The sequence below is a fragment of the Phodopus roborovskii genome, unplaced genomic scaffold, assembly GCF_943737965.1.
Source record: "Phodopus roborovskii unplaced genomic scaffold, PHOROB, whole genome shotgun sequence".
Lineage (NCBI taxonomy): Eukaryota > Metazoa > Chordata > Mammalia > Rodentia > Cricetidae > Phodopus > Phodopus roborovskii.
In genome coordinates this window covers 5,447,832-5,474,605 of record NW_026126436.1, presented here as the reverse complement: position 1 = coordinate 5,474,605, position 26,774 = coordinate 5,447,832, and the positions used below count along the sequence as shown (strand labels likewise).

Sequence of the window (26,774 nt, the reverse complement as noted above, 5' to 3'; positions counted from 1 at the left end):
AAGTACTTGGGAAGTGGAGGCAGGAGGATCAGGAGCTCAAGGTCATCCTCAGTTACTCAGTTTTGAGGTGACCCTGGTCTATAAAACCTCAAGTCAAGAGAAAGATCTCATATATATCAGCTGTCTCTATAAAAGCTTCATTCCAGACTTCTAGCTCTTTTTGACTGGATTTTCTCCCCTTACTTCCTCCTCTGAGAGGGAGAGATCTTGAAAGAGACTTTGTTGCAATTATCTCGACTTCCTGGATTCCTTTTTCCTATCCTCCAAAATGTTCTAGAACAGGAAGTAGTGGTCTGTCTCATGACACAAAAGCATCAGCCGGTACATGCCATCCCTGTAACCCTTGTAGCTAGTTTAGGTTATGATGACCTGGGCTGGGCCACGAAAAAAATTCTCATCTTTACTTGTTTACTGGTTTTGTGTTAGATTTATTCAGCCAGCCTGGCCTGGGAGTTAGGTGAGCCTGTGATGTCAAGGGAAACACCTCTTGAGTCATCTCTCCTAAATGCTCAGTGCTCGTGGGCTTCCTGGAGTACATGGAGTGGGAGACACGCATTTGTTTCCTCAAGTCACAAAACTAATTCTTGCTAAAGGACCCTTTTGTGTTTACTCTGAAATGGTTGGAAGAAATGCAGATCAGCGTAAGAATTCCTATATCTTCTTCCCACACAATTGGGGTAGCTTTATAGAGCTAAACACATGCCAATCCTAGACATAAAAATGAGAACTGTCATTCCAGGTGCCTATGGGTTGTAGTTCAGTCTGCTATAGCTACCTGCCATATGTCAGATAACTTATGAACAACAGAAATTTAATTCTACAGTTCCAAGATTAGGGTGTCAGCATGGCTTCGTTCACATATCGGTCTTAGGGGCAACAGCTCTCAGGCGCCCCTTTTAGAAGTGAGCCACCCCACTTGTGAAGGGAGAACCCTTATATTTCTGGTTGTGAGCCTAGCCTTTAACAGATGAGCCATCCATCCAGCCCAGGGGGAGCCTTTATGACATTATTACTTCCCAAAGGCCTCATCTCCTAACACTATCACATCTAGGGTTAGGATTTTTAGTATATAAAATTCAATTGGTATTATTTACTGTGGCAATTAGATTATGTGCCCCACCTGAGGGCTTGGTCTCCTTTAGGAGCTACCCAAATGCAAGCTGGCCCTCCCACCTGCCTTCTCTTCCTATTGTCTGAAAGTTGTGGAGCTGGGGGGATTGAATGGCTTCTGATCAAGTTGGGGGCCCCTCTTGATTAGAACTTTCATCAACAGTCCTGTAAGGGTTAACATCAGGCATCAGATGGAGAAGGAACTACACTTTGCCACACATCTACCTTTGCTTTCCACTTTGCAGTTCCAGCATTGCAAACCTAAAGGCTCCTTTTGACCAGTCTGAGTTTAAGGACCTAAGTCTCAAGGAGTCTGGTATCATCTCTCCTGTGATTGCTTAGAAAGCCTATCTGGTTGACTGAGGCAGCAGGCACCTTTAATCCCACTCCTTAGGCAAAGGCAGGCGATCTCTATGAGTTCATGGCTAGCCTGACCTATGTAGTGCCAGCCTTGTCTACATAGGAAGTTCTAGGCCAGCTTGTATTACATAATGAGACCTCATTAATAACAGAAAGCCACTCCTTTCTAGGTACCCTACAAACTAGAACCCTGTCCCTTCACATCTGTGCCCTGTAAGCTGTGTCCAGAGAGCAAAGCCTTCTAAACTCCCCATGTCCTGGTATGACCTTGTTCTTACCCCTCCTCCCCTCCCCTTTCACCTCGCTTAGATTGCAGGACAGGTTGTCCTCACATCTCACGAGGTTACTCTGCTAGATGAGAAAAGCGTGAACTTCATTCAGACAGCAGGCCAAGTGAGTCTTGGAGATTACATTCCCCGAAGATACCAGAAGCCAAGTGTAGAAACCTTTCAAAGCTGAAATAAATCAGGGCTTCTTGGCCACGCTGCCCTGCTCTGTGAGTGTTTGTCTTTTTCTAAAAGCTTCTCTGGAATAGGGTATGTTAAAAGGGATCCAATAGGGACCAGCTCATTGTATAATCACATAGAATATGAAAAATCTGTAGCATCTGGGTCTAGCTATCTGATTTAAAATATAAATGTTTGCAAATGCTTGTATCCTGCCTAGTTCTGTAAAGAGCTGCATTTGAGATGCACTAAAGTGGCTTTTAGATAGCCCCCCCACCCCCCATGCAAGTCTGGCTGTCTTATTTGTCTTTCTGGCACTCTGAAGTCTTCACTTTTTCTTATATTGGGTCTGAATTTTTTTTTACTGACTAAAGTTGGTACAAAAATTGCTTGGGTCATCAGAATTTTTATGGAAACCTATGACATAAATCAGAGACCTTTTTTTTTTTTTTTTTTTTTTTTAAATAAAAAAAGTGTCATTTAAAGAGGACAGGTGGCCACTTTAATCCCAGCACATGGGAGGTAGAGGTGGGCAGGTGGATCACTGTTAAATTCCAGGCCAGCCTGGGCTACATTTTGAAACTCTGGGGAGAAACAGAGAGGGGTTAGGGGAGGAGAGGAGAGAAGAGGGGAGAGGGTGACAACACTTGCTTTAGTCTCCTGGATAGGCAAAGGATGCCCTCCTAGGACTGTGCTTATCACCTCCTCTTTCTGACAACATGGGATACCCTAATACAGGCTCCCTCATCACCACAGACTGACAAATGTAGACTTTTAAATGGAGAAGAAGCCAAGGCTTGTGGCTTCCTGGACTCTTGCTTGGACACAAAATAAAGCGAGTCTTCGCTGCAGGGTTTGGCTGAGCCCTGTGTCTGCAGAGGCTGTTGTTTTCCATGGCTCCGTCAAAGTAGACACTTCCCTTGGCAAAGTTCCTGCAGCCTCTGGAGACTTTTGAGGACGTTTCTCTCCTCCTGCAGTCTTGATTGTTTTTCACAGGAGTGGTAGCACCCTACTTGTCACTAAAAAGTCCTGTGGGAAAAACAAATGAAACTACCCAAGGAATAAAGGAGGAAAAACCCAAAACAGCTCTCCTAAACAATGAAGAAACTTCATACCCACCTCGATTTTGTGAGGCAACTGTTTCCATGCCAGTCAGTGCAGAAACTTTGAGGCACTTTTCTTCTTTGATTTTTTTTTTTTTTTTTTTTTTTTTGGGTCCTATTTTTAACATTCGTTGGCAAGTCTACACATCATGGTTACATAAGAAAATCAAAATTTAAGATGTTTCATATTTTAAAAGCAGGCTTTGACTCTGGATGAGTTTTGCTGGTGCTGCCATGGAAGTGTGAATTCCTGATCTTAAATAATAAACACAAATGTCCAGTAAACACAGACTATCTGGCAGTGTCCCTTGTGTCACCATGGCAGCCTTCTAGCCTGTGCTTCTGCCCTGATGGACTACTGGTTGGCTGTTGACTGTCACTGAAGTGTAATAGTCACTTTTCCTATTACACCCAGTCAGCTGGGTGTAATAGGAAAAGGCTGTTCCTTTTTCCAGTTGGAAAATAAGGTGGCTCACTCTCTTCTACAATTACCGAGGGGTAATGACTGCCTACATTTCAGACCAGCTCCTGGCCTTCACTTAGCATCTTGACTGAGCAACACTGAAATCCAAGAGGTGTACTCACCCCAGAGTATTATCTGAGAAAGGGAAAAGGGAAGTCTACGTTGTCTGCCTTTGAGGAACCTTCTAGAAGGAAGGACACTTCCATTTTAGGAAGTTAAGTATTACATTAATGGCAAGAATTAAACCTGTTACATACTGATTATGCCTGGTAGGTGCAAACGCTTTGTTGGGATGACACACAGAGATAGATAACTTCATTATCTGTTTTGAAGAGGAAAGGCAAAGATTAATGATCTGATGTATCTAATAAGCTCAAGAGCCAACAGCTGTGGCAATCAAATCCCAGCATGTTGCTCAGGCACATACTACAGCATCCAGTCTGTAGGAATCAAGGACCAGCGGATGTAGAGGACCAGGAGGAAGGATTGAGCTGTCCCCTCTGTGAGTGATGTAGCTAACATACCAGCAATATGGAGACCATACTCAGTTCTCAGCATGGTTCAGATTAGCCCTCCCACTCTCCACAGACATTGGCTGTCATTATTTCTCCTGGAATTTCAGGTCCTCTGGTGACATTGGCATCCTGCATGTTCTGGGTGTCTGAGTGTTGGCCCAGGCCTGCTGTATTAGCCCCCTGATTCAGAGTTCTTACAGACTAGAAAGCCTTTCAGTCAATACAGTGGGGGTGTGGGAGGGGGGAAATCTAAGACATTTTAGCATGCACCTCAGGTGACCTCCATGTGTCTGAGAGTCTAGAGACGAGACCCAAGGAAACTTGTCTGGTAGAAAAATGCTTCAGGGTTAACAAGGATTCCATATTTTCAACTCAGTGTCTATGACCTTCTACTGAAGTCCTCAGAGGTGGAGAAGAGAAAAGCAGAAGAGTAAAAGGAGAAATGAAGGCAGGGTTTGAGGAAAAGTAAAATTCAAGATCAGAATCAAAATGCAAGTATTTACAGAGGAGCAAGAGTTAAAAATTAGCAGTGAAAGGGTGACCACAAACAAAGTCAGTCATGGAAGGGTCCAGAGAGAAGGAGAGGACGCACTACTACTCAAGAGGCAGGGTGTGGCAGAAACTACTTTGAAGAGTCAGGACTGATGGCTGGCAGGTGAGCTCTGATTGAAGCTAGACCACATGATGAGGAGTTGGGTGTGAGGAAAGAGAATGGTTTGAACTGTTTGGTGTAGAGGAAAGGCCAAGCAGTCAAGAACCATTTCCGCACAGTGCGGTGAAGCCAGGTCATTCGTAGGAGGCAGAAACTGCACAGGCCTGGGAGGCTGGTCAAGGGCAGGGGAAGACTGGGACACTTCAGGGCCTTGTGGATTATCTGAAAGACAAAGGCAAACCTTCAGGTTCTTGTGGGTATGTGAATAAGAGTTGGGAGGGAATGGACTATCTCTGCTTCCATTGCTGAGAGAATTTCAGTGTTTTTTAATATCATAGAAGTCCTCCACATGACTTCATTTGAGTGGAGGGGAAAAAAAGCTATGTTGTTTTAATTGGCTTAAAAACCATCAGAAATTTAAAAAAATAAATCTGTAAGTCAGTCAATCAACCAGCAAACCGGTGCTTCCCTTCTTACCTGAGAAGAAGCCGCTCTGGGCAGTTCTGAAGGGTGTTACTCCTCACCCTCCCCTTATGTGTTGAAGAGGCTCAAATGCAGAATGAGAACACTGGGAGAGGTTAAATTCTCAGCCCCAGATCTGTTGTAACTACTGGCCCTGAAAAATGTACTTTTCTGGTTATTAGGTGTGTTTGGTTTTATTTTAAACACATTAAGAAGTTGGATTGAATTAAAGTTTTCAAGAGGCCTTCATGTTGCCATATCTTATCAGTAACAATTCCCTGTCATGCTTGTGAGAGTGGGCGAGGGGACCAAAGGGAGACCAGTATCAGGATGCTGTTTAGAGGTACAGACGCGGTGGGGACGGGAGGAAGGTAGATGCGGCAGGAAGAATCCAAGTGAGAGCAATGAGCCATACCATAGAGTCTGCAGTAACTGAAGTGATAGGAGGAAAACATGGCAGGCCTACCGGAAGCCATGCACAACACCACAGAAAGATCTGTGCAAAGATCTACCCTATGGGTTTGTTGGTAGTGGTGTTTTGGGGGTACATGAGTGATGCATGGGGTTGGGGTGCGTATGTGCAAGGAGGCCTGAGGAGACCTCTCTGTCCTGCTGTACCACTCTTGCCATGTTTCCTCGAGACAGAACCTCTTTCTGCATCCGAAGGAGCTAGCTCCCTGCTGCTTGTTGTTTTGTTCTCTTTTTCCAGAGGCTAGTTGGCCACTAAGCCCCATTGACAAGCTCTCTTGTCTCTACTCTCCAGAGATGAGGATGCCGGTGTACGTGGCCATATCTGGCTTTTACATGGCATTGGGAGAGCCAAACTAAAGTCCTCATGCTTGTACGTGTTCTTACCCATGAGCCATCTCCCAGCCCTTGTCCTATATTTTCCAAGTCTTAGAGCTCTGTGTTTGTCCAGAGGCATTGAGTACTTACCCAATGTTGCAACATGAAAATATGTCAGCTGTTTACACTGACCTGGAAAACAGCATGTCCAGTGGCTCTGCTGACCTATGCAGGAGGTGGCTGTTTTCAGGACCTGCTTCTTTTCTAGATTGTGAATCATGAATATGGGAGTGTAGTTCTGTTGGTGGGAGACAGAACTGTTTATCTGCCTGGTATTTGATCAGCGATCATTTAGATAAATGGTTTAACCACAAAAGCCTCCCAAGTTCTGTTGTGCTGTCCTATGGGAAGTGAAGTAAATACTTGTGCTGGAATTATCTAAGGAGCGATTGGCCACAGGAAGTGGACAGCATAGTGGAGTGTGAAGTCATGAGTGAGCAGGCTAGATACCAAAGCCAGATACGTGCAGCATGACCAGCCTTCTCTTCCTCTTTTTCTCCCTTCCTCCTACTTCACCAATGACTGGAGCTGAGAAGAGAGAGCTTTGAGCAAAGTGAGGCAGAGCAAAGGAGCCGTTTTACCTGGACAGCTGGAAGTGTTTTCCAGTCCCTATGGAGAACACTTCCCGTTCTGTATCAGGTTGCTGGATAGAGGTCACGTACTAGAGCATGGGCCTGTGAGACCTGGGGTTGACTCACAGATGGGACAGCTGGGCAGCAGCTGGGATAAATGCACCCTCTGACCAAGTCTTCTCTCAACAAAGAAAACTCACAAGGGGACTGTGCTTCTTATTGTGTGACGGCCGAGCTTCCACAGACAAGTAAGGTACCCCAAAAAGCCCTCCCTGAGTTTTGTCACAAATCTCTGCTGAAAAAAAAAGCTGACTGTGTGTGGGCAAGCCAGTCCGTACAACTTCACACCGAGTCACCAGGGCCCCCAATAAGCAAGGAATACCATTTCTTTCTACCTGGCTTTGAGGGTGTTGATAAGCAAAGCAGATGTTAAATTGATTTAAACTACAGAACAACAAAAGTAGACTTCCTGGTCTTTTAAAAACTAATTACCGCCAGGCAGTGGTGGCTCATGCCTTTAATCCCTGCACTCAGGAGGCAGAGGCAAGCAGATCTCTCTGACTTGTGTGAGTTGGAGGCCAGCCTGGTACAGAGCTAGTTCCTGTACAGCCAGGGTGGTTACACAGAGAAACCCTGTCTCAAAAACCAAAACAAACAAATAAACAAAAACTAATAACCACCACCAACAATTAAACAAAACAAAACAAAAAACAAAATCCATACGTCAAAGGGTCCATGTAGCCCAGGCTGACCTTGGACTCTCCATCTTCCTGTTTCAGCCACCTGGGTGCTAGAATTACAGGTGTGCACCAACACTATGGACCTCCACTTTATTTCTTACAGAAGTGCCATAGTTAGCATCAGTTTCCAACTTAATAGACCTGCAAAAAAGGAGCCTCCACTGAGGAATTGCCTCCATCAGATTGGTCTGTGGGGCATTTCCATAACTGCTAATTACTATAGGTGGTGCCAACTGTGGGTTTGCAGTGTCCTGGGTTGTATAAGGAAAGTAGCTGTGCAAGCCAGGGGAAGCAAGCCAGTGAGCAGCGCTCCTCATCTGCCTTCTTCGGTTCTTGTCTCAAAGTTCCTCCTTAGGCTTCCTCTGGTGATGGACTATATACCCTGTAAGCCAAATGAACCCTTTCTTTGCCATGTTGGCCATGTTTATCACAGTAACAGAGACTAAAACTAGAATAAGAAGTCAAGTGGAAAACACAGCCCTGGATCTGTAGCCGTCAGGCCTGTGAACCCAAATCCCTAATGTACCTGTACTTCTCCTGGCAGTGGTAGAGAAAAGTAGCCTCTTCCATTCAAGTGTCAGGGAACCGGGCAGCAGGAAATAGTATACTTCCTGAAGGTAGACACTTGTCAAGAGGAAGAAAAGTAAGGCTAAGTCAGCGGAACATGCCCAGTTTATTATTCTCATAGTTAGCAACTAAACAATTTCTTCTTCTTCCCCTGAGGTAATGCTAGGACAGAGGCAGTTTGGGGGGAAATTCTTCATCATAAACATCTCAATTGAGCAAATGATGTTGCCCCTTTGCATGGTCTAAGACTTTGTGTACTGTAGGCTGAGATGCTGAAGTCTTCTTACAGGGGATGAGTCAAAGAACAGACTACATGACGTGATGAAGCTTGAGACCTGGTAACATGAGAAATCTAGGTCAATACATTTAATACTTGTCGCTTGCTAGTCTTTACTTACCTTACAGCTTTTGTCCTCTAAACACACTGTGATACCCATATTGGTACCTCATGTAACTAATTTACCTAGGAGAGTAAGCCCACATCTTTGTGGCTCTAAATTAGGGTTGGTGCCCAGCCCCCCCCTCCAGCCTTTGGTGGTAGTCATAGGGTTGGCAGGTACATGCTAGAATCAATTTTCTTTCTTGTCTTACTTGGTATGGACATGTCCAGGAGGCTGGAGTAGATAGCACATGAATTATTTCTCTTTTCACTCAGGTTTATCTTCCTGCTTCCTACCTTTTGCATCTGAGAGATTGCAGTGCTGGCCACTGTCTACTTTCTCCTATTTCTGAGGCTGTGGCCCTATTCCTCTAGAACAGTCTCTCTTTTCTGATAACAGAGAAACTTTGTAAACAGTGTGGGGAGTTGTTCCTGCTAGAACAGGAGATTACAGCTGGGTTGTGCTTAGCTGGGTTGTGCTTAACCGCTATATACAGTGCCCATCACTTTAAAGTTTACTGTTTGAAAAGGTGAAAATCAGAAAATGTTTGTGAATTATTAGTATCTAAATATATATGAGTTAAAGCACATGCACTATATTTTATTACAGGCAAAAAGTACTGAAGAGAGAGTGGGGGAGAGTGTGTATATCTGTATGCCTGTGTGAGTTAATGTGCCCCACGAGTACCTGAACAGGCCAGAGAGTGTCACCTGCTGTTTTGAGTGTTAGAAACTGAATCTATGTCCTCTACAAGGGCAGTATATGCTCATCTCCAGTCCCATAAATTTATTTTAAATGTCAGAGAATTTGGAGGTTATATTGCTGATTAGCATTCTTTCCTTTGGCCTGATAATTAAAAGCCCACCCAAATCAAGCGAGAGGGAAGCATTTGCTTTCTTTCGTTGGCCCTTTCCAGGGTCCTCATTGCCTCCCTGCCATTCCTAGAACACACCTGCATTGCACTGAAGCATCTTCTGTGACACATCGCTCCCAGGTGTTGGATCTAAGGGTGTGTGTCACTTCAATACCAGTCACTGTGCCTGCCATAAGCTGTTTTCCATGTATTTAAGCTCCCACAGACAGTAGCTCTTGTTTTCCACAATACCTTGAAGGGTAACCACCATCATCTCTAAAAAAAAATGGCAGAACAGAGGCTTATAAAAGACACCCTGCCCAAAGCATAGCCAGCTGACTCAGGACCAATAATGTTGAAGACTCCAGGTCCTTCTGTTCATCACAGGACAGCATGTAAGGCACACCTGTGCCCCCCACCCACCCCGTCCTTCCCTGACACCAGCAAGTGTGAGCTTCTTCTGTTCTCTTTGCTTTCAAACTTTTCAGCTGGCTTGTGGGGCAAACACTTGTGGATTCTGTTATTGTTGTTTATTGTCATTTAAGACAGTGTCTCAGTTGGCAGCCTTGGCTGGCCTGGGACTCTATATACAACAGGGGGTGTTCTTTCTGTCTCTGCATCCCAAGGGCTGGAATTAAAAGTGTGTCACTACACCTGGCTTGTGCAACAAAGTTTGCATATTATGTCTTCCCATTTTCTTAATTACGTCTAAAACAGGACTAATAATAAAACCTGTGCATTGGATTGTGACAATTAATAAGCCTGTAAGTTGTCAATCAATGTTGGCTGAGCCTGCTGCTCACTGTTATATAATTTGGTAGACCCATAGGTTTGTTTGAGTGCTTAAGGACCAGACTTTGTATTAAAATGTTCATTGTGATGTGAATCAAATGATAATAGTAACCACTTTTAAAAGTACCTGCCATGTGCTAAATCCTCTAGCAGGAATGTCAAACCTTTTGACACAGTGATGCATCATAGTCCTCTACGATGTATCGGGCTGTTACTCCTAACTGTACTGGAATGCGTGTGTCAGGTGGGTCACAGGTTGGACACACCTGAGCGTATCTTCTTGGAAGTCCCCCACCAACCTGCAGAAGCTATGGCCTTGACTGCCTCGAAACTTTGCCTGTGAATGCAGTGTTTTAACTTTCAAAGTTTTAACGGAGAGTTTAACTCAGCTTTAACTCTCCCCTGCCCTTCCAAGCCGAACACTGGGCTCTTTTGAAAATGAGAACTGCATTTTCCAATTTCCAGTCTTTCCACCCACTTTGGCTTCTCGACTCCCCTTCACAGATGTCTTGCAGTGGTTCCAGATGTCACACATCAGCTCCTCTCAAACCAGGAATGAAACTTTTCCAGCCTGAGACTCACATCTACTTAGAATAGCTCAGGGTACATATGGCTGTTGACAGTTACAGGAACTGACTTTCTTAAGTCTGAACGTTTTTGCTTTAAAGTAATACTTCTCCGAGAAACATCTGTCATTCCTTGTTTCAAACACACAGAGAGAAATGATAGTCGACAATGAACTCCATCTCATCTGTAGGAGGTTCTAGGTAGTCACGCTACTGGCTAAATACCTATAATTTAAAATGTAAAAATACGTACATATTTTTGCCTACCTTCATTTTTTACTTCAGCCATTATACTACCTTTATCTTCCATGCCATACTCATCTATCTTCCTCCTACCTTGCCAAACATAGATACTATATTTTAAAATCACTTTTTTGTTAAGTCACAAAATTATTTTCCTGACAATTGGAACGTTTGTCTTTTTCTCTTTTCTTTAAAATGTTAATAGAATCATTAGGGCCAGGAGAGATGGCTTAGTAGTTAAGAGCACTGGCTGCTCTTCCAGGGATCCTTTTAATTCCCCACATGACAGCCCATAACCATCTATAACTGAAGTTCCATGGGATCTGATGCAGTCTTCTGGTGTGCAGATGTACAAAAACCACCCATACAAATTAAACAGATAGATAGGTAGGTAGGTAGATGGCAGACAGACAGGTAGATAGATCATCTGTGTTGGCCATAGTGGTACATTCCTTTAATCCTAGCTTTTGGGAGGTAGAGGCAGGTGGATCTCTGAGTTTGAGGACAGTCAGAGCTATATAGTGAGTCCCTGTCTCAAAAACAAAAACAAAGTATATAAACACAAAAATAAAACAATCAGGTTATCTTTTATAAAATCCAATTAGCCAGCTAAGCTTTTGCAGTAATTTTCCTTCACTATTCATTCTTAAATAAAACTGGGATAAGTTGGATCAAGCTTATCTAAGGTTGGATCAAAGATTCCCCATCTTCCTCATTTCTGGGAATCCCAGCTACCCCACACTTAGATCCACAGCACTCCTATTTAAGAAAACATGTAGATAAAATTCTGTCTTCCTTCTGTGGCCCTTCTGGGTCCTCTTCTGAACGATGCTGTTTCTGGGTCTGGGGAATTGCAAATCATTTGACTCATTATAAGTTGTATCTAAGCCACCTGCCCTGCCCTGATCCACTCCTGTGGCCGCTGCTGCTACAGCATCAAGGGTGACATGTGATGCTTTCATTTCTGAGATACTCAAACTTTTAATGCTAGAATATCTGTACTGGTGGCCACATAAACAGATGAAATGCCAAGGAGTATGAATGGCCATTGAAGAGCTAAGGGTGATGGGTGATGAGAGTCATGGGACAGGTTTATACAAGGCTGCACCCACTCCTACTGATTTCGTCAGTGCTTGGGAACGCTGGTCTCTGAAGTCATGCATGTCTTTGAAGACTATAGTGAGGCAGCAGTGTTTCTCTCTTCCAATATGAAAAATGCATGGATGAAGCAGCTCTGAGTTGAAGTGTGTTGGGAGTAGGAGTGGGGGTACAAAGCTACTTTCTGAGGCAGGAATCGCCACTTTGTTCATGTTGTGTGGAGCGTACAGGAGTGTAAGAATACACAAACGTTTGGTAGAAAGGAACCAAGCGCACATCCTTTAGAAGAGCCTCTGAATATCAGAAGATGTCAATTTTATTCATCAATACACAGGGCTGTGACATGGCTCAGGAAATAATACTGTGCAAGGATCTAAGTTCAAATCTCAAGAACTCATCATTGTGGTAGTATAAATGAGAACAGCCAAGGACAAGTTTTAAAGTTTAAAAAGACTTCTGCACCCCCCCCCCCATCTCTCTGCCTTGTGGTTATGTTTCAAGATGTAAGCTCTCAGCTCCAACCCATACCTGCCTGCTGCTATGGACTCTCTGAAGCTGTAAGCCCCAACAACCACATTTTTCTTTTTTACACAAGTTGCCTTGGTCATGGTATCATATCACAGAAATAGAAAAACAATTAAGACACCCAAATCAGAACCAGGAATGACTGTATGTGATTCTATAACCCCAGTGCTGTGAGGTAGAAGAGACAGGGCCTCTGAGGTTTGCTGGTTGACAGCTTCATTCCAAGTTCATGATAAAGCAGGCAGGACACTTGACATCCTCCTCTGACCTCCAAGCACACAGGCACATACATGTACTCACACACGTACACACCACCTCTTAAAATCTACTCCATTCAGTAATGACAGTGTAAGAGCAAAGTTCGATAGACTATTCCATATTCCAGCCATAGAAAGAAAAATATACTGGGAGAATGATACCACACTTGTTCTTTAATTCTGAGATTAGAATTTTTTTATTTCTCTAATTTTTATTTATGTATTTTAGACTTTTATTCATTTAACATAATAACCACAGTTATCCCTTCCTCCTGCTGCCTCCTCCCTCATCCACTCCTTGGAAAGTGTAAGGCCTCCCACAGGGAGTCAATAAAGCCTGGTATATCAAGTTGAGGCAGACCCAAGCCCCTCCCCCCTCATCAAGGTTGAGGTAGGCATCCCACCATAAAGTATGGGTTCCAAAAAGCCAGCTCATGCACCAGGGATAGATACTGGTCCCATTGCCTGGTGCCCCAAACAGACCAGGCTATACAACTATCACCCACATGCAGAGTGCCTAGTTGGGTCCTATGCAGGCTTCCCAGCTGGCCCTCTAGAGGTAATAGGCTCCTATGAGCTCCGGGTCTGCTGAGACTAGAATTTTAAATAGCACTGAGGATGGGAGGAGCCCATTAGAAAGGTAACTGCACAGGTGTCCTTTCTTGCAAGAGACTGGAATGTCATTACAGAACATCCTTGAGTAACTGGTATATTCAGATTCTGTCAGCTTACCAAGGCTGAGGTTGAATCCCCGAATGACTCAAATTAGCAGCTACAATATGGTTTAACTTCTGTGGTCCTGGTTTAGTGCAGAATGTTTTTCATTCAGTTTTTTTTTTATTCATGTGTTAAGCAAATCTTCCATGAAGTCTGTGCCCATCACCATTCTAGGATCTTAGACCCCAGCAAGGCAAGGGCCAGGTTGTACTACCTTTGTGTTGGGTGTTTAGGGGCATTTTCTTGTGGCTTTTCTGTAGTCCATTGTCTTGCCCAGAGACATCCTCCAGTCCAAAGAGGACATTTTGGACTCCTCCCCTACCCTGTACTCCTCATTGTTAACATTAGTCAACTATATTCCTCTTTCTGACAGTCACCCTTCTGCCTCACCATGATGGTCTCTTAGAGGTCAGATGCCAGAGAAGATGCATTTCCCAGGAGTCAGTGGGAGAGTTGTTTCATTTCTTCCTTTATCACTAGCAAGGACTCTTGATTTTTCAACTAACGAGGCAGAAACATCAATAGGAAAAGAAAAATAAGAACTTCCTTCACCGTTGCCTTGCCAGCGTTGCTTAGTTACCTTGTCAACATTCCCTCATGGCCCAGCAGAGTTCGCTCTGCATATTTTTATTGTGCATTTGTTTTATTGCTAAAGTTGATCTATTAAGCAGAAAATGTGGAGAACACATGGAGCTGCTGTCAGTTTTATGTTGTTTGTTTGGATTCCTGTTTTCCTCTTTCCAAAAACCTTGTGCACTTTCATTCCAAAGTCACACACTGAAGGAATGGCATCTGTGTCTACACTTGTGTTAGGCTTTGGGGCATGAAAAGCAAAAGTTCAGACTGACCACAAACTGAACACCAGACTGTGAGGTCTTCATAGACAGAAGCCAGGTTTTAATTAATTCTGCTGCACCCTTGATACCTAGTCCTGTGTTGATGAATAAAGAGGCCTTGGTAAACATTATTCAATTAAATGAGCAATTGGCTTCAACTATTTATTAAAAGCCAGCATTATAATGGGTGCTATTCATAACAGAATTTTTCTTAGTGTTTCTATCCAGGGCCTAACACCTATGACTTATTCTTTTCTTTCTGGATACTAGACAAAGACAGCAAATAACCACTTATTAGCCTAAGAAGCTTCTGGCATGTGGCTGCAGTAGCAATAGCCACTCTCCATGTGGTATATCACATGGATTCCCTGAGTCCTAGAGGTAGGTGCTTGGTGCTCTGCTATCCAGATCCACCCAGATCAGAACACCCCCCCATCCCATCCCCCCACCCACCCCCACAAGCAAAGCAGCTGAGACAAAAACAGTAGGCTCTTCTCACCCCCTCCTCAACGCATACACAGTTACCTGCAGACCCTGGTCATGAAGCAAACTGTTGACAAAATCACAAGAATGAGTTTATGCCTTTAGCTGTCCAGCCCATCACCTGCCCCACCTAGGGCTTCAAGCATTTGTTTCCGAGATGTTGTCATAGTCTTCATTACTAACATGCCCCTGCCCCCTTCGGTAGACCAGGCTTGATACTCAGTGTCATCTGCTTATGGGTCAGTAGATCTGATGTCATTTGGCGTTTGTCTGAAGTGCAAACTTGAAGCTGTACTATATTTAAACACAACCTCGGGTTTCCATGTTAACGTGTGATAAGCACCATGTCTGCTTTTTATAACAGTGCTGGAGATTGAACCCACAGCTTTGCACTTGTTGGGAGAGTGCCCCGCTACTGAGTTGAGGCTTAGGTGCCAGGAGGCCAGCACTGCTGTCAAATGGAACTAATGATACCGCATCTCTGTACTCCTTCTGGTCCTTGATGTCCACGGGATTTAAAATAGCTGCAGTGAAAAAGCCATGTACATTTCAGGGGCAAAGAAATGAGCTGAGAACTAGATTCATTAGTGAAGGATCTGGAGCAGTGTGGAGTTTAATCACAAGCATCCGATTCAAGAACTTACTTGAGAAATAAACATCTAAAGACGCTTCTCTTTAGTTGGGCAGTGGCAGTGCATACCTTTTATCCCAGCACTCAAGAGGCAGAGGCAGGTGGATCTCTGTGAGTTCGAGACGAGCCTGGTCTACAGAGTGAGTTCCAGGAAAGTCAGGGCTACACAAAGAAACCGTCTTGAAAAACAGCTGTAACAACAAAAAAAGAAAGATGCTTCTCTCTCACCAAACCTGCCAGGAAGGCAAAAATCAGAGCGAGAGAGTCAGAGAGAGAGAGAGAGAGAGAACAAGAAAATTTACACACCCACGTATGCCTTTGCACAGGCCTTGGGGGAAAAGTTGGCTCTTGCTTTCCATCTGTCACTCAAAGACCTGCAATCCTCCTGTTGCTACTCAACTTCCCCACTTCCGAACCCATGAAGCACTAGGTGGGGTTGGTCATGCACTTAGCCACACCCTGACTTTTAAGTGCATGTTGGGTATCTAAGCTCAGGATTTCAAGTTTGCTTAGAACCATATCCCAGCCCCAAGACAGTGATTGTAAACCTGAATAGAGTTTGAGATAAAAGTCCCTCCAGTTAAAGAGACAGATCTTGAAATCTGTTACTTAAATATCACCGGAATAAAGAAAACATACCCTAAATTCTAATAAAGTTTGGCTATTTGTTGTTATGTTTGTGCCAATTACTTGAAATTTTAGGGGATTTAATGAGAAAGTTCTTTGGGGGTGGGGGTTCAGACAGGTTTTCTGTACAGTGCTAACTGCTAGAACTTACTCTGTAGATTTCAAACTCATAGAGATCGGCCTGCTTTGGCCTCCCGAGTGGTGGGATTAAAGTTGTGTGCCACCACCATTCTGCTGAGAAAGTTCTTATATGTTTCCATTGGGGATGTCAGACAGATCTGTGTCCATGAGAGCCTGGTGCATGGTGTCCATGAGAGTAGACACTATGGCCGCACAAGCAGCAGAATCAGAAGAGGTACTGAGGGTTGTGGAATTGGGGGAAGAAGATGGCTCTCAGGACCATGGGAGCTGATGGGATCCTTGTTATCACCCAGTCTTCCTTGCTAAATGGAGGCAGCCACCTGTCACTGTGAGGAAAAGGAAGAGCAGAGTCTCACCATGGCTTCTCTGTCTTCCTGACCTCTCACTCCTGCATTTATCTTGGTGAGGACCTTAAAGGGTTCAGATTTCTTCAGGCTCTTTCAGGCAGACTAAACCTTCAAGCAGCCTACCTGCTACCCTCCCTGCTTACCTCCCTTCCTGCTTCCTTCCTTCCTTCCCTCCTTCTCTCACCCTTCTTTTTCTATGGCACTGGAGTTGAATCTACTGGCTCATGCATTCTGGGTAAGTTTCTGCCTTTGAGCTTATAACCCAGTCATTTAAAGAGAGATTGATTGCACCTGCCCATGCCTTAGAGTTTGATATCCATGTAGTTGATAGACCAGAGTACCCTGGAGTATGACTTCGTGGAAGATCTCAGGCAGGTTGTCATGTGATATTTTCTACATGGATCTTTTTGTGGGAGCAGGGAATTTATGCTTAATGCCATAAGACAAGAAGAAAAGAGATCCATTTTCCCGATGTGGCATTCCAGGGAAAAGCTATTGGGAAAAGGGTGGGAGAAGAGAGGAGGTGTGAGTACCGGGCTATGGGAGAGACAGGAAGAGGCACATGGTAGCAGGACCATGGCTGTGCTGAGCAAAGAGCAAAATTAGTGGGAGGGAATCCTATCTCTCAGGAAGATCTAACGGAAATTAATTTTGTTTGAAAATGCCTTGATGAAACCTAATACTGTACATGCTATTTTAAAATTGTTAAGATATCTCTGGAACATAGTCCTGTGTTAACATGATCACATGTGGGGGTGGTGAATTCCTTGTGGGTGTAAATAAAGCAGTTCAGAGAGCTCATCCTCTAGTCCTCTGTAGCAGATTCTGTACTGGCTGTTCTGAGGCTGGCCTCAGCTCTGGGCTCACTTTGCTACAATTTGGCTTGAGTGGACCTATTATCTCCTTCTGTGTCAAAGCTATAGGGCAACCTTTACCTCAACCCACTCTTTATTGGCAACTTCTGGGAACAAGGAACAGACTTCTGGGTAGGGAGCTTTATAAACCGTAGGAAAGGCGGTGTAAAATACGTCACAGTTCAGAGTGTGGGACCATGTGGAAAGTGTCTTTACAAGGGACCAACAAACCAAATTTGGTGCCAGCTGTGCCTCCTGCTAGCTACAGGCTGTTATCAAGCCAGTAAATCCTATCACCTAAAGATCAGTGAAAAATGATACTTGCTGTGAGTCTGCTCATCTTCCAGGAATCTATGAATCTTGCCAGAGTTTTGAGAGTCAAGTGAAATAATGGACTTCGCTGTCCATTGTAGCAACCACTAGACATGCATGGCTGAATAAATTCAAGTTAAAGTAAGATATAGTATAAAGTTCAGTTCCTTAGTCACACCGTCTACATCCAACTGCTCAATACCGCATGTGGAGAGAGAGTGTCACATTGTACCACAAGTACATCTAACATGTACGTTGCCAGAGCAAGTTCTGTTGAACAACTCCGTTCCAAAGGGCTCCTGGGAGTGATATTAGGATAAAGGATGGTGTGTTGTAGAGGTGACAACTGCTGTCATAGTTAGGGCTCCTTGCAAAGGAACAACTAGCTTAAATTAGCAGAATTAACATCAAGGATTTATTTGACTACCCTGGAAGAACAAATGTATCCTAAAGGTAAGAAGCGTAGCTACGCTTCAGGACTGCTGGGACCATTTCTTAGATTGTCTGGAACTAAAGGACCCACTTTCCCCCTCTTACTGCCTCTTTCTTCCTTGTGTCCTTCTCTCCAAGGCTACTTGGGCATGTGCTCTGTTTCAACAATCACAGCTGCAGCTGCCTCCTTCTCTACTCTTCCTCTCCCTTTCCCTCTTTACCTTCTCTTCCTCATCTCCCTTTCCCTCCCTCTCCTGTTCTTTTTCTTCCTTTTTACCCTCTCTTCTTGTTCCTTTCATACCTGTCCCCAACCCCCCACATCTCTCTTCTACAGTTCAGCCTTTGCAACTGCATTACACATGACCCATACAGGGCTTAAGCTGACCACTTTCATTCTCTTCTTATAGATCCAGCAGATGCAGACTCCTGGTTTCTTTTAGTCTTCTGGTATGGTAGTCACCTGGTCCCATCATCTCTATTTGGGAAGTCAGAGACAATCTTATTCTTACTCATTAGTCTCCAAAAAGGAGTAGATAGGCAATAGGACTGAATCATTGGCCAAAACACTCTTCCTTGGCACCTTGGAAAAGCCCTTAGCTTAAGATCACACAGAGAAGAGCCAACAAGGATTTGACAGGGACACAAATAAAAAGAGGGTAGCCTCTTTTCTTCCTTAGTTGTTTGGCATAGCTCACAGTGCCAGTGCAGCCTTCAGGGCAATAATAGCTTAACCTCCACATTCACAGACTGAGACCCAGAGGCACTAAACAAAGCCAGTAATGCAAGGTGGAAATTCTCCTACGTCTCTGTTAGTTCTTACGTGCAAAGTGAGCACTCACAAGTTCCCCTTTCTATCTTGCCTTTAGGAAGGAACATGAGGTTCCCTTGGAGATCATTCAAGAGGAAGATGGAAGGAGCCATTTGTAATTGAGTAAAAGTACAGGCTGCAAGACTGGAGCCTGAGGGCTGGCAGTGGAAAACTCTATTGGGCTGTGATCTCTCACTGAAAAGTCCCAAGTGCCTTTTTGCTTCCTGCAAAAGGAAGAAAGACAAGGAGACCATGTCCATAGCCCTAAAGCAAGTGTTCAACAAGGACAAGACCTTCCGACCCAAGAGGAAATTTGAACCTGGCACACAGAGGTTTGAACTGCATAAACGAGCGCAGGCATCTCTCAATTCAGGTGTGGACCTGAGAGCAGCTGTGCAATTACCCAACGGGGAGGACCAGAATGACTGGGTGGCTGTGCATGTGGTGGACTTCTTCAATCGCATCAACCTCATCTATGGCACCATCTGTGAGTTCTGCACTGAGCGGACCTGCCCAGTGATGTCAGGGGGTCCCAAATACGAGTATCGGTGGCAGGATGACCTCAAGTATAAGAAACCAACTGCACTGCCAGCTCCCCAGTACATGAACCTGCTTATGGATTGGATTGAAGTCCAGATCAACAATGAGGACATATTTCCAACATGTGTTGGTGAGTGTACGACCAATGAGTGGTTTTTGCTTTTATGTTTTCTTAAGAAAATGTTTTGTTTCATTCTTTCCCGAGCTGATAAAGTTTTCATAATGTGAGTCTTACACTGTCTGAATACTAGAAGCACCCATGTCAATGTTTCCCTAAATTCCATCAGCTATACATCTAAAATTTATCTGAATATGATCAAAATGGACAGAGGTCATTTATGGTCTGTTTGTGATTTTTGTGGACTCTAAGTGGTGTATATTCCACATGCTTGGGGGTATTAGGAAAATGTTAACTTCTTGGCTAAGAAAAGGGCTAGACTCCATATCTACTCAGCCTCAAAAGATTTTTTTGGTTTTGGCTAATTGGCATGCAAGGTTGCATTGATTGGGATGTGACTACTGTTAGTATTAACCTTTCAAAATTAAAAATCACATTATGGGAACCCATAGATTATCTGAGGAACAAGCACACAAGGTTCATATCCCGGGAAAATGAAGATTCTGGCATTTGCCTCTCTTCTAATCACAGCTTATTGCAGTTTCAGGCCGTACTATTAACTCTGTTAACTACTAAACAGACAGGAATATTTGAAATACAGATATTTTGGCTTGTTTTATGTGATCAACCATAAAGTATAAAGGTTTGGAGTCAGCCTTTCCCACCTCTTGCGTTGCTAGCTATTGCATTCCCACGTACCGACAGGCTGGATATGGAATTCATTGCTTTACAGTCAAGGCAAAGTAGGAATGAGAGAATTCTTGTTTCCACGACCGTGTCTCCAGTACTTAGAAAGGTGCCTGGAGCCTGCATAGGCACTCAGCAACATTTCTAAGAGGACTAAATACTGTCCTATTGGGACAGCTGAGATACAAAAAAAGGATGTGAGGCTTATGATGACTGCACATAAAAAGCACACAATGAAGTCCATTGAAATCACTGTAGATGGAGAGGTGTCCCCAACTTGAGAAAGGATGTGTAGTAGTAATTAGGTTTATAGTAGGAAAGAAAGGATATAAATTGACTGGTCCAGTATGGTGCATCTTTAAGTATTCAGCGCATACCAGTTTGTCAGGATCCTGGCTTTGCCTTAACTTGTCTAGTCCCCTCATGTTTCCCTCTCCTGTCCTTTGTTACCAGGAAGGAGGCGAGGTAGTCAGTATTGCCTAGGAATTTCCCCAGAAACTCCCCTGGGCAGGTGTTCCACATCTCCAAATGGTGGGAAATCCTTCATTCTTCATGCACTTTCATTTCACTATTAGAGTCTACTTGTGCTGGGAACATACAATAGCAATAGCAATAATGATAAGGCATTGTCCTTCTGGTGTTGGTGTCTGATTGGTTTGAACTCTGGGCACTCCTGCCCACTGGCAGTTGCAATTGTCACATTATACTGCAGACCAAATATCTCAGTATAGCATCCTTGATTACTTGAGAGGGGGGCAGCCTTTGGACATCTGTTTGGGGAACAGAGCATTGTAGGTGATTTTAGACGTTCTGGGGATTATTGCTTTCTTTTGTAGGTGCTTCCTTCATCATTCTTCATACAAACTGAATTCTGTTTCTTTGTTCCACAGCACTGATGTTCTGAGGAATCTTAGCAGGATTCCTCCAGAGAAAAAAATAAGTTTGGGAAATTCTGAGGAATTTCTTTGAGCTCAGCGTTCTTAGTATGTCAATGCACATCATATATGAATTTCTAAGAAGAGCATTTTGTTTATTTGTTTTTAAATACTGTCTGTGTGTGTGTATGAGTGGAGGTCAGAGGACAACTTGCAAAAACTGCTTCTCTCCTTCAACCTTGTGCATCCCAGGACGGAACCAGGTTATCAGACTTGTATACCTTTACCTGCTGGCCCCAAGGAAAGATTTTTTCAGTGTGTGTGTTTCCAAGTTTGACATGGCACTTTCTTTCTTTTAAAAATGTAATTCATTAGCATTTATCATTTGTTCATTTGTTTAGACAGGGTCTCTATATGGCTCTGGCTGTTTGGAACTTCAGAGTAGGCAAGACTGGCCTCCAACTCACAGAGGTCCACCCATTCTACTCCTCAGTGCTGTAATTAAATGCTTGAGATGTCACACCCAACTAGCATTTTTAATTTTAAAGAAATATTAACCTATATAGATTAGAGTTGTCAATATTACCTGGGTCTTCAATTCAAAACATAGATTCCCTGATCTTAGAAGAGGGCTGGGAATATAGCTCAATGGAGAACACTTGGGTAATTTGGCCAAGGCCCTGGTTTTGATCCTCTAGCCCTGCCAATAAATAATAATAGTAATAATAATAATGAGAGAGAATTTCTTAGATGAGGCTTAAAAACTTATACTTTAACAGACAACAAAAGGTATAGTTACTATACTGTATAATTGTGGTCCCTTTTCCCCTTATAGGCTGAAATTTTGTATCCTTTGGACAAAATCTCTCACTAGCCCTTGGTAACTTCTATTCTACTCTATTTTTATGAACTTGTCAGTTTTAGAGTCCACATGTGAGATAATATTGTGTGCCCAACTTAGTTCGTTCCTGATTCATAAATTTCATAGATATTACAAATGACAGAGAGAGAGAAAGAGAATGCATTAGAGCTGAGACAAGTTTCCATGTGTAAGCCATTTTGGCCTGGAACTCACTATATAGCCCTAGATGGTCTGGATTGCAAGTCAGTCCTGCTTCAGCCTTCCAAGTGATAGGATCATAAATGTATGTCACCACACCTAACTAAGATTGCCCTTTAGGACTTACCTATTTATATTTATGTGTATGTGTATATGTATGAGCATGCATGAATTTATGTGCACCACATGTGTGCAGGAGTCCACAGAGACCAGAAGAGAATGTCAGACACCCAGGAGCTGGAGTTATGGGTGGTTGTAAGCTGCCATGTGGGTTCTGTTAAGTCCTATGAAAGAACAGTAAGTGCTCTTAAACACTGAGCTATCTCTCCAGCTCTGGTTTCCTTCTTTGCAAAGATTGGAAAATATTCCTTTATGCATATATGTCACAGTTTCTTTATTTATTTAAAGGCATCCATTTGGATATCTACTGATTGACTACATAAATATCATATGTCTTATTTTTTCATATGCCTGTCAGTTGCTTACATGTCTTCTATTGAGAAACGCCCACTCTGCTAGGTAGTTTTATGTCAACTTGACACAAACTAGAGTCATTGGAGAGGAGGGTTACTTTGGTCATGGTGTTTCATCATAGCAATGGTAACTCTAACTGACACCTACCTGCTAGGATCTTTTGTCCATTGGTTGAGTTGTCTTTTACCATTGAATTTGTAGGAAACTTCAATTTTAAAACTCCTACCACTTTTCCTTCTACTGTAACCATACATAATGTTTTTATTTTTTCTTTTTCCTGAGGGGGGAAAAATCTGCTTTTCCTCATGGTATAGCTACCCATACTCTCTTCTTCCCCAATGTTCTTCTGTTTCCTTTGAGGTCCAGATCAGATACAGATTAATGTGTGTATGTGTATGTGTATGTATATGTGTATGTGGTAGTGGTAGTGGTGATGGGGTTTCCTATGCTCAAGTTACTGCCCAGTGTCATAGTCTACTTCCTGTTGCTCACATGATGATAATGGACTGAAGACTAAAACTGTAATCGAGCCCCAATTAAATGTTTTCCTTTATAAGAGTTGCCATGGTCACGGTGTCTCTTCATAGCAATAAAATCCTAACAAAGACACTTTTCTTTCTTTTATGTATGTCCGAATGTATTGTGTGTGTGCATGTGCACGTGTGTTGTAGGACAAAGTGAGGCATCACCCCTCAGGTGCTATTCACCTTTAATGCAAGATCTCTCTTGACCTGGAATTCACCACTTAGACCAGCTGGCTGGGTCAATAAGCTTGAAGTATCCACCCATCTCTGCCTCCCCAGCACTGGGATTATGTGCATGTGTCACCACTCTAGGTTTTTTGTTTGTTTTGTTTTTATATATGGATCAAAATCAGTTCTCAGATTGCAAGGGAAGCCCTCTCCTGCCTGGCTTCACCCTCTGGCTTTTCTAATATGTTATGTTAGGAGCCATTGAGACGCTCCAGCATCCTCCATCATCATGATAATGATCGTCGGTGTCCTGTTTACCTGAGGTTATGTCCTCAGGTGTTATTGGTGCACTGGTGCCTTCTTTTAAAATATCCTATTTTAGGAGCGCTTTCTCCAGGGCACTCTACTGTGCCCCCTTTGTCCTCCCTCGGAAGTCCATCCTCCTGTCTTCCTTTTGATCTTTGTGCTGTTATGAGTCATTCTCAGAGAAATGATGGAGATGTGTGTGAGGATTAAATAAAAGGACTTCAGGTAAGCAGTACATCCTGGAAGGATGAGAAATGGGAGATCTGCTTAGAATTAGGGTCCTGGGCACATGGCAACTTTCTTGCCTGGGAACTGAGCAGGGTTCAAATTTAAGCTCCTCCCCCACTGTGATCCAAAGAAGTAGAACCGGAAAGTACTGACAGATGTGAAGGCTTCACCCTCAGTTAGGCATTGAAGGATATAAACAGCTGTTGATCTCTTACCACTGAAACACTGAAAAAAAGGCAAGGCTTTCATCTGTTGCTGGATTTGAGTTTAACTAGGAGCCCGTGCTGCCAGAAGTCAAGCTTTTTCAGATGGAGAACACAAACACATGTGGCCCTCATAAGCCACAGTCCCCTCTGCTCTCCCTTGAACTCTCCTCGGGTCTCCTTTGGTGGGAACCCAGCAGATGTCTCTGTTGAAGCCTTTAGAAGAGCAGTGACTGCAGAAGCAAGGCCCACCTCCCTTTGATTTTACCTCTTTTAAAGATACAACCGAAACAGAACATAGAAAGCCGGACTTAAAAGAATACTGTTGCCTAATTGCAAAACTGTCTCTCTGTTCTGGTTCCAGCTTCCCTGCTTTTCTGTTACATAACAGGATTGAACACTGGAGATCTGATACGCAGACAGAAAGGGACGACAGAGTCCTCTGACTCATGGGTTTTGAAAAAGTCTGTGTAAAGTTGGGATAAGAGTATGTAAGACACAATTACATGATCTCACCTACACCTACAGTTTTGAATAAATGGCAGTCAGCAGGGAAGATTAGTGAAAGTTAAGGGGAAAGCAAATTCATGTCTGCAGAGCCTGCTAAATGCCAGCACTGTAGCTGCCACAGTTAATTACTTTGTTCTTGCAACAGCTCAATGAAGTGACTATTGCATTTTAGTAGCCAGGAACCAAAGGGGCTTTCTCTGGACTCTAGAGCTGGTACATAATATAGGAGTCAGTCTGAGCAAGAGTGGCCAAAAGTCTTAATACCATATAGTGTCATTCAGGGGATTTATCAACCAATAGTTTTAGGAGTATGATTAGGATCGAAAAAATTTCATGAGTTTGTTTTGTTTTGTTTTTAATTTAAAAATGATTGACGTTGACTTTTGCTCCTTTAGAAAGAAAATTAAAACCATCACTGAGATGCCTCAAAAATACATTCAGGTTCTGCAAATGTCCAGTGCTTCATTCTGAGACTGGGCACAGACCAGCTCATCCTTTGGTCTGCAAAGACCTGTGACAGGCAATTGGCTATTGCTCATTAGCTCATCCATTCAGTGTGTGTTTAGGTCCTATGTCAGTTTCCCAGAGAGCAAAGCAGGCAGAGTCTATGTCCTTGAGCCATTTACATAATGCCCAGACATCTAGTTATTCTAAATTATTCTACATATTTTTCTAAGTGCATTGTGGAAATAGTTGCATCCCTTTGACCACCCCTTTCATGAAGTTACCCTGCTCCCTGCCACCCCCTCACATCCCCCTCCTGTGTGTGTGTGTGTGTGTGTGTGTGTGTGTGTGTGTGTGTGTGTGTGTTCAGTACTGGAGATCCAAACTCAGGATGTTAGACACATTCCACCAGTGGGCTACATCCCCCACCTTCCGATTTTTGAAACAGTCTCACCATGCACTATGTAGGTCAGGCTGGTATTCAACTTATTATGCAGCCCAGTCTAGCCTGGAACTCCTGATCTTCCTGCCTTCTCTCAGTGCTGGGGTCAGAGGCATGCGTGACCATGGTCTTGTTCAGTTCCTACCTATGATTTCATTATCGTCCAAAGTACCATGACAAAAATAACAAATAACTAACTAACTAACTAAATAAATAAATAATGAAAACATGCACAGCAAAGAACATTTCAGACTTAGGATTTGAGAAATTAAATTTATATCTATTATTTCAATTTTAACCTTTCATTTCTTACTTGTATTTTCATATTTAAAAGAAAATCTGTATGACACCGACAAGACAGGATATGTGTGGATGTATTTGCAGTATGGTGAAAACACTGCTTGGCGTTAATCAGCTAGTTCTGCTACTTGGAAGCCACTGTGTAGTGTTACCTCTAAATTTCTATTTCTCTGTTTGTAAATCAAGGTTATAACTCTGACCTCATGAGGCTGTCTTAAGGATCAAACAGGCAACATGGGCAGGGAAGAGGGGTCACATTAGAACCTGGGGAATAAAAAATACTAACGATATGCCTGTGTTAGTTGGCTCTCCTTTCCTCATTTTTTCTCCCCTCTCCTTTTCCTCCCCTCCCCTCTCCCCAGCTATCATCCATACTCATGGAAATTACTAGATGATTTATGAACACTATCTGCAAAGTAACAATACAGCCTTGTAGACTCAGCATGATTTGCAGACAGTGTCAGTCTTTGTTGATGTGATGAGGATCACAGATACTCCAGAGCGCCTCTCAACCCTTTGGGAAAGTCCAGGAGTCAGAGCTTCAGGGAAGAACACCTAAATCTTTAGAGAAACTGCCACCAGTCAGGGTCTCCCACTTGGTATCCAGAAAGCTGAGCACTAAATCTGCTCATGTTCAGTGTCAAATTAGTTAATCTCTGCAGAAGGTGAGTGCAGGTTAGGTAGACAAGCAGAGGGGTAGCTCACTAGTTACACCCAGGACAGTCTACTCAGTAAAGCCAGTGCTAAGCAAGGAGGCTTGGACTGCATCTCTGAAGGAGGGATTAAGTGCTGTCAAAGCTTGTCTGTGGCTGTTGGCTTTGTTTCTGTTTTATAGGTTAATCACTTACAACAGCGGAATCCCCTTTCCCTCAAATAGCCCTGTGAATGGGCAAGTGCATCGAGAGCTTTGACTACAAGATTGACTTTTACAAGCTGCCATTTTCTGAATACATATTGCTTTTGTCATATGTTGTCATTAACCTGGAAACGATGTAAGGCTTAGACTATAATTGCCATTTCTCATATGAGAAAACTAAGACTCAAAAGCATTAAGTAACTTGTTCAATATTTCATAAAAACAATACATAACACATTTGGGGCACTTTGTGGCTCAAAGGTAACCCAGCTTCAAAACCCATGTTCCCAACTATGCCGGC

The 26,774-nt window shown here is 43.3% G+C and overlaps 1 protein-coding gene across 3 annotated transcripts in view; it reads left to right on the top strand.

Annotated features, from left to right (window-relative positions):
• Mob3b (MOB kinase activator 3B) overlaps nucleotides 1–26,774 on the top strand; it is a 172,336-nt gene that overhangs the window by 48,594 nt on the left and 96,968 nt on the right. For all 3 annotated transcript variants that reach the window (XM_051187515.1, XM_051187516.1, XM_051187517.1), the window contains exon 2: nucleotides 18,797–19,408. In XM_051187515.1, coding sequence (XP_051043472.1) covers nucleotides 18,991–19,408 — 418 coding nt within the window. In that variant the 5' untranslated portion in view covers nucleotides 18,797–18,990. The remainder of the gene's footprint in view (nucleotides 1–18,796; nucleotides 19,409–26,774) is intronic.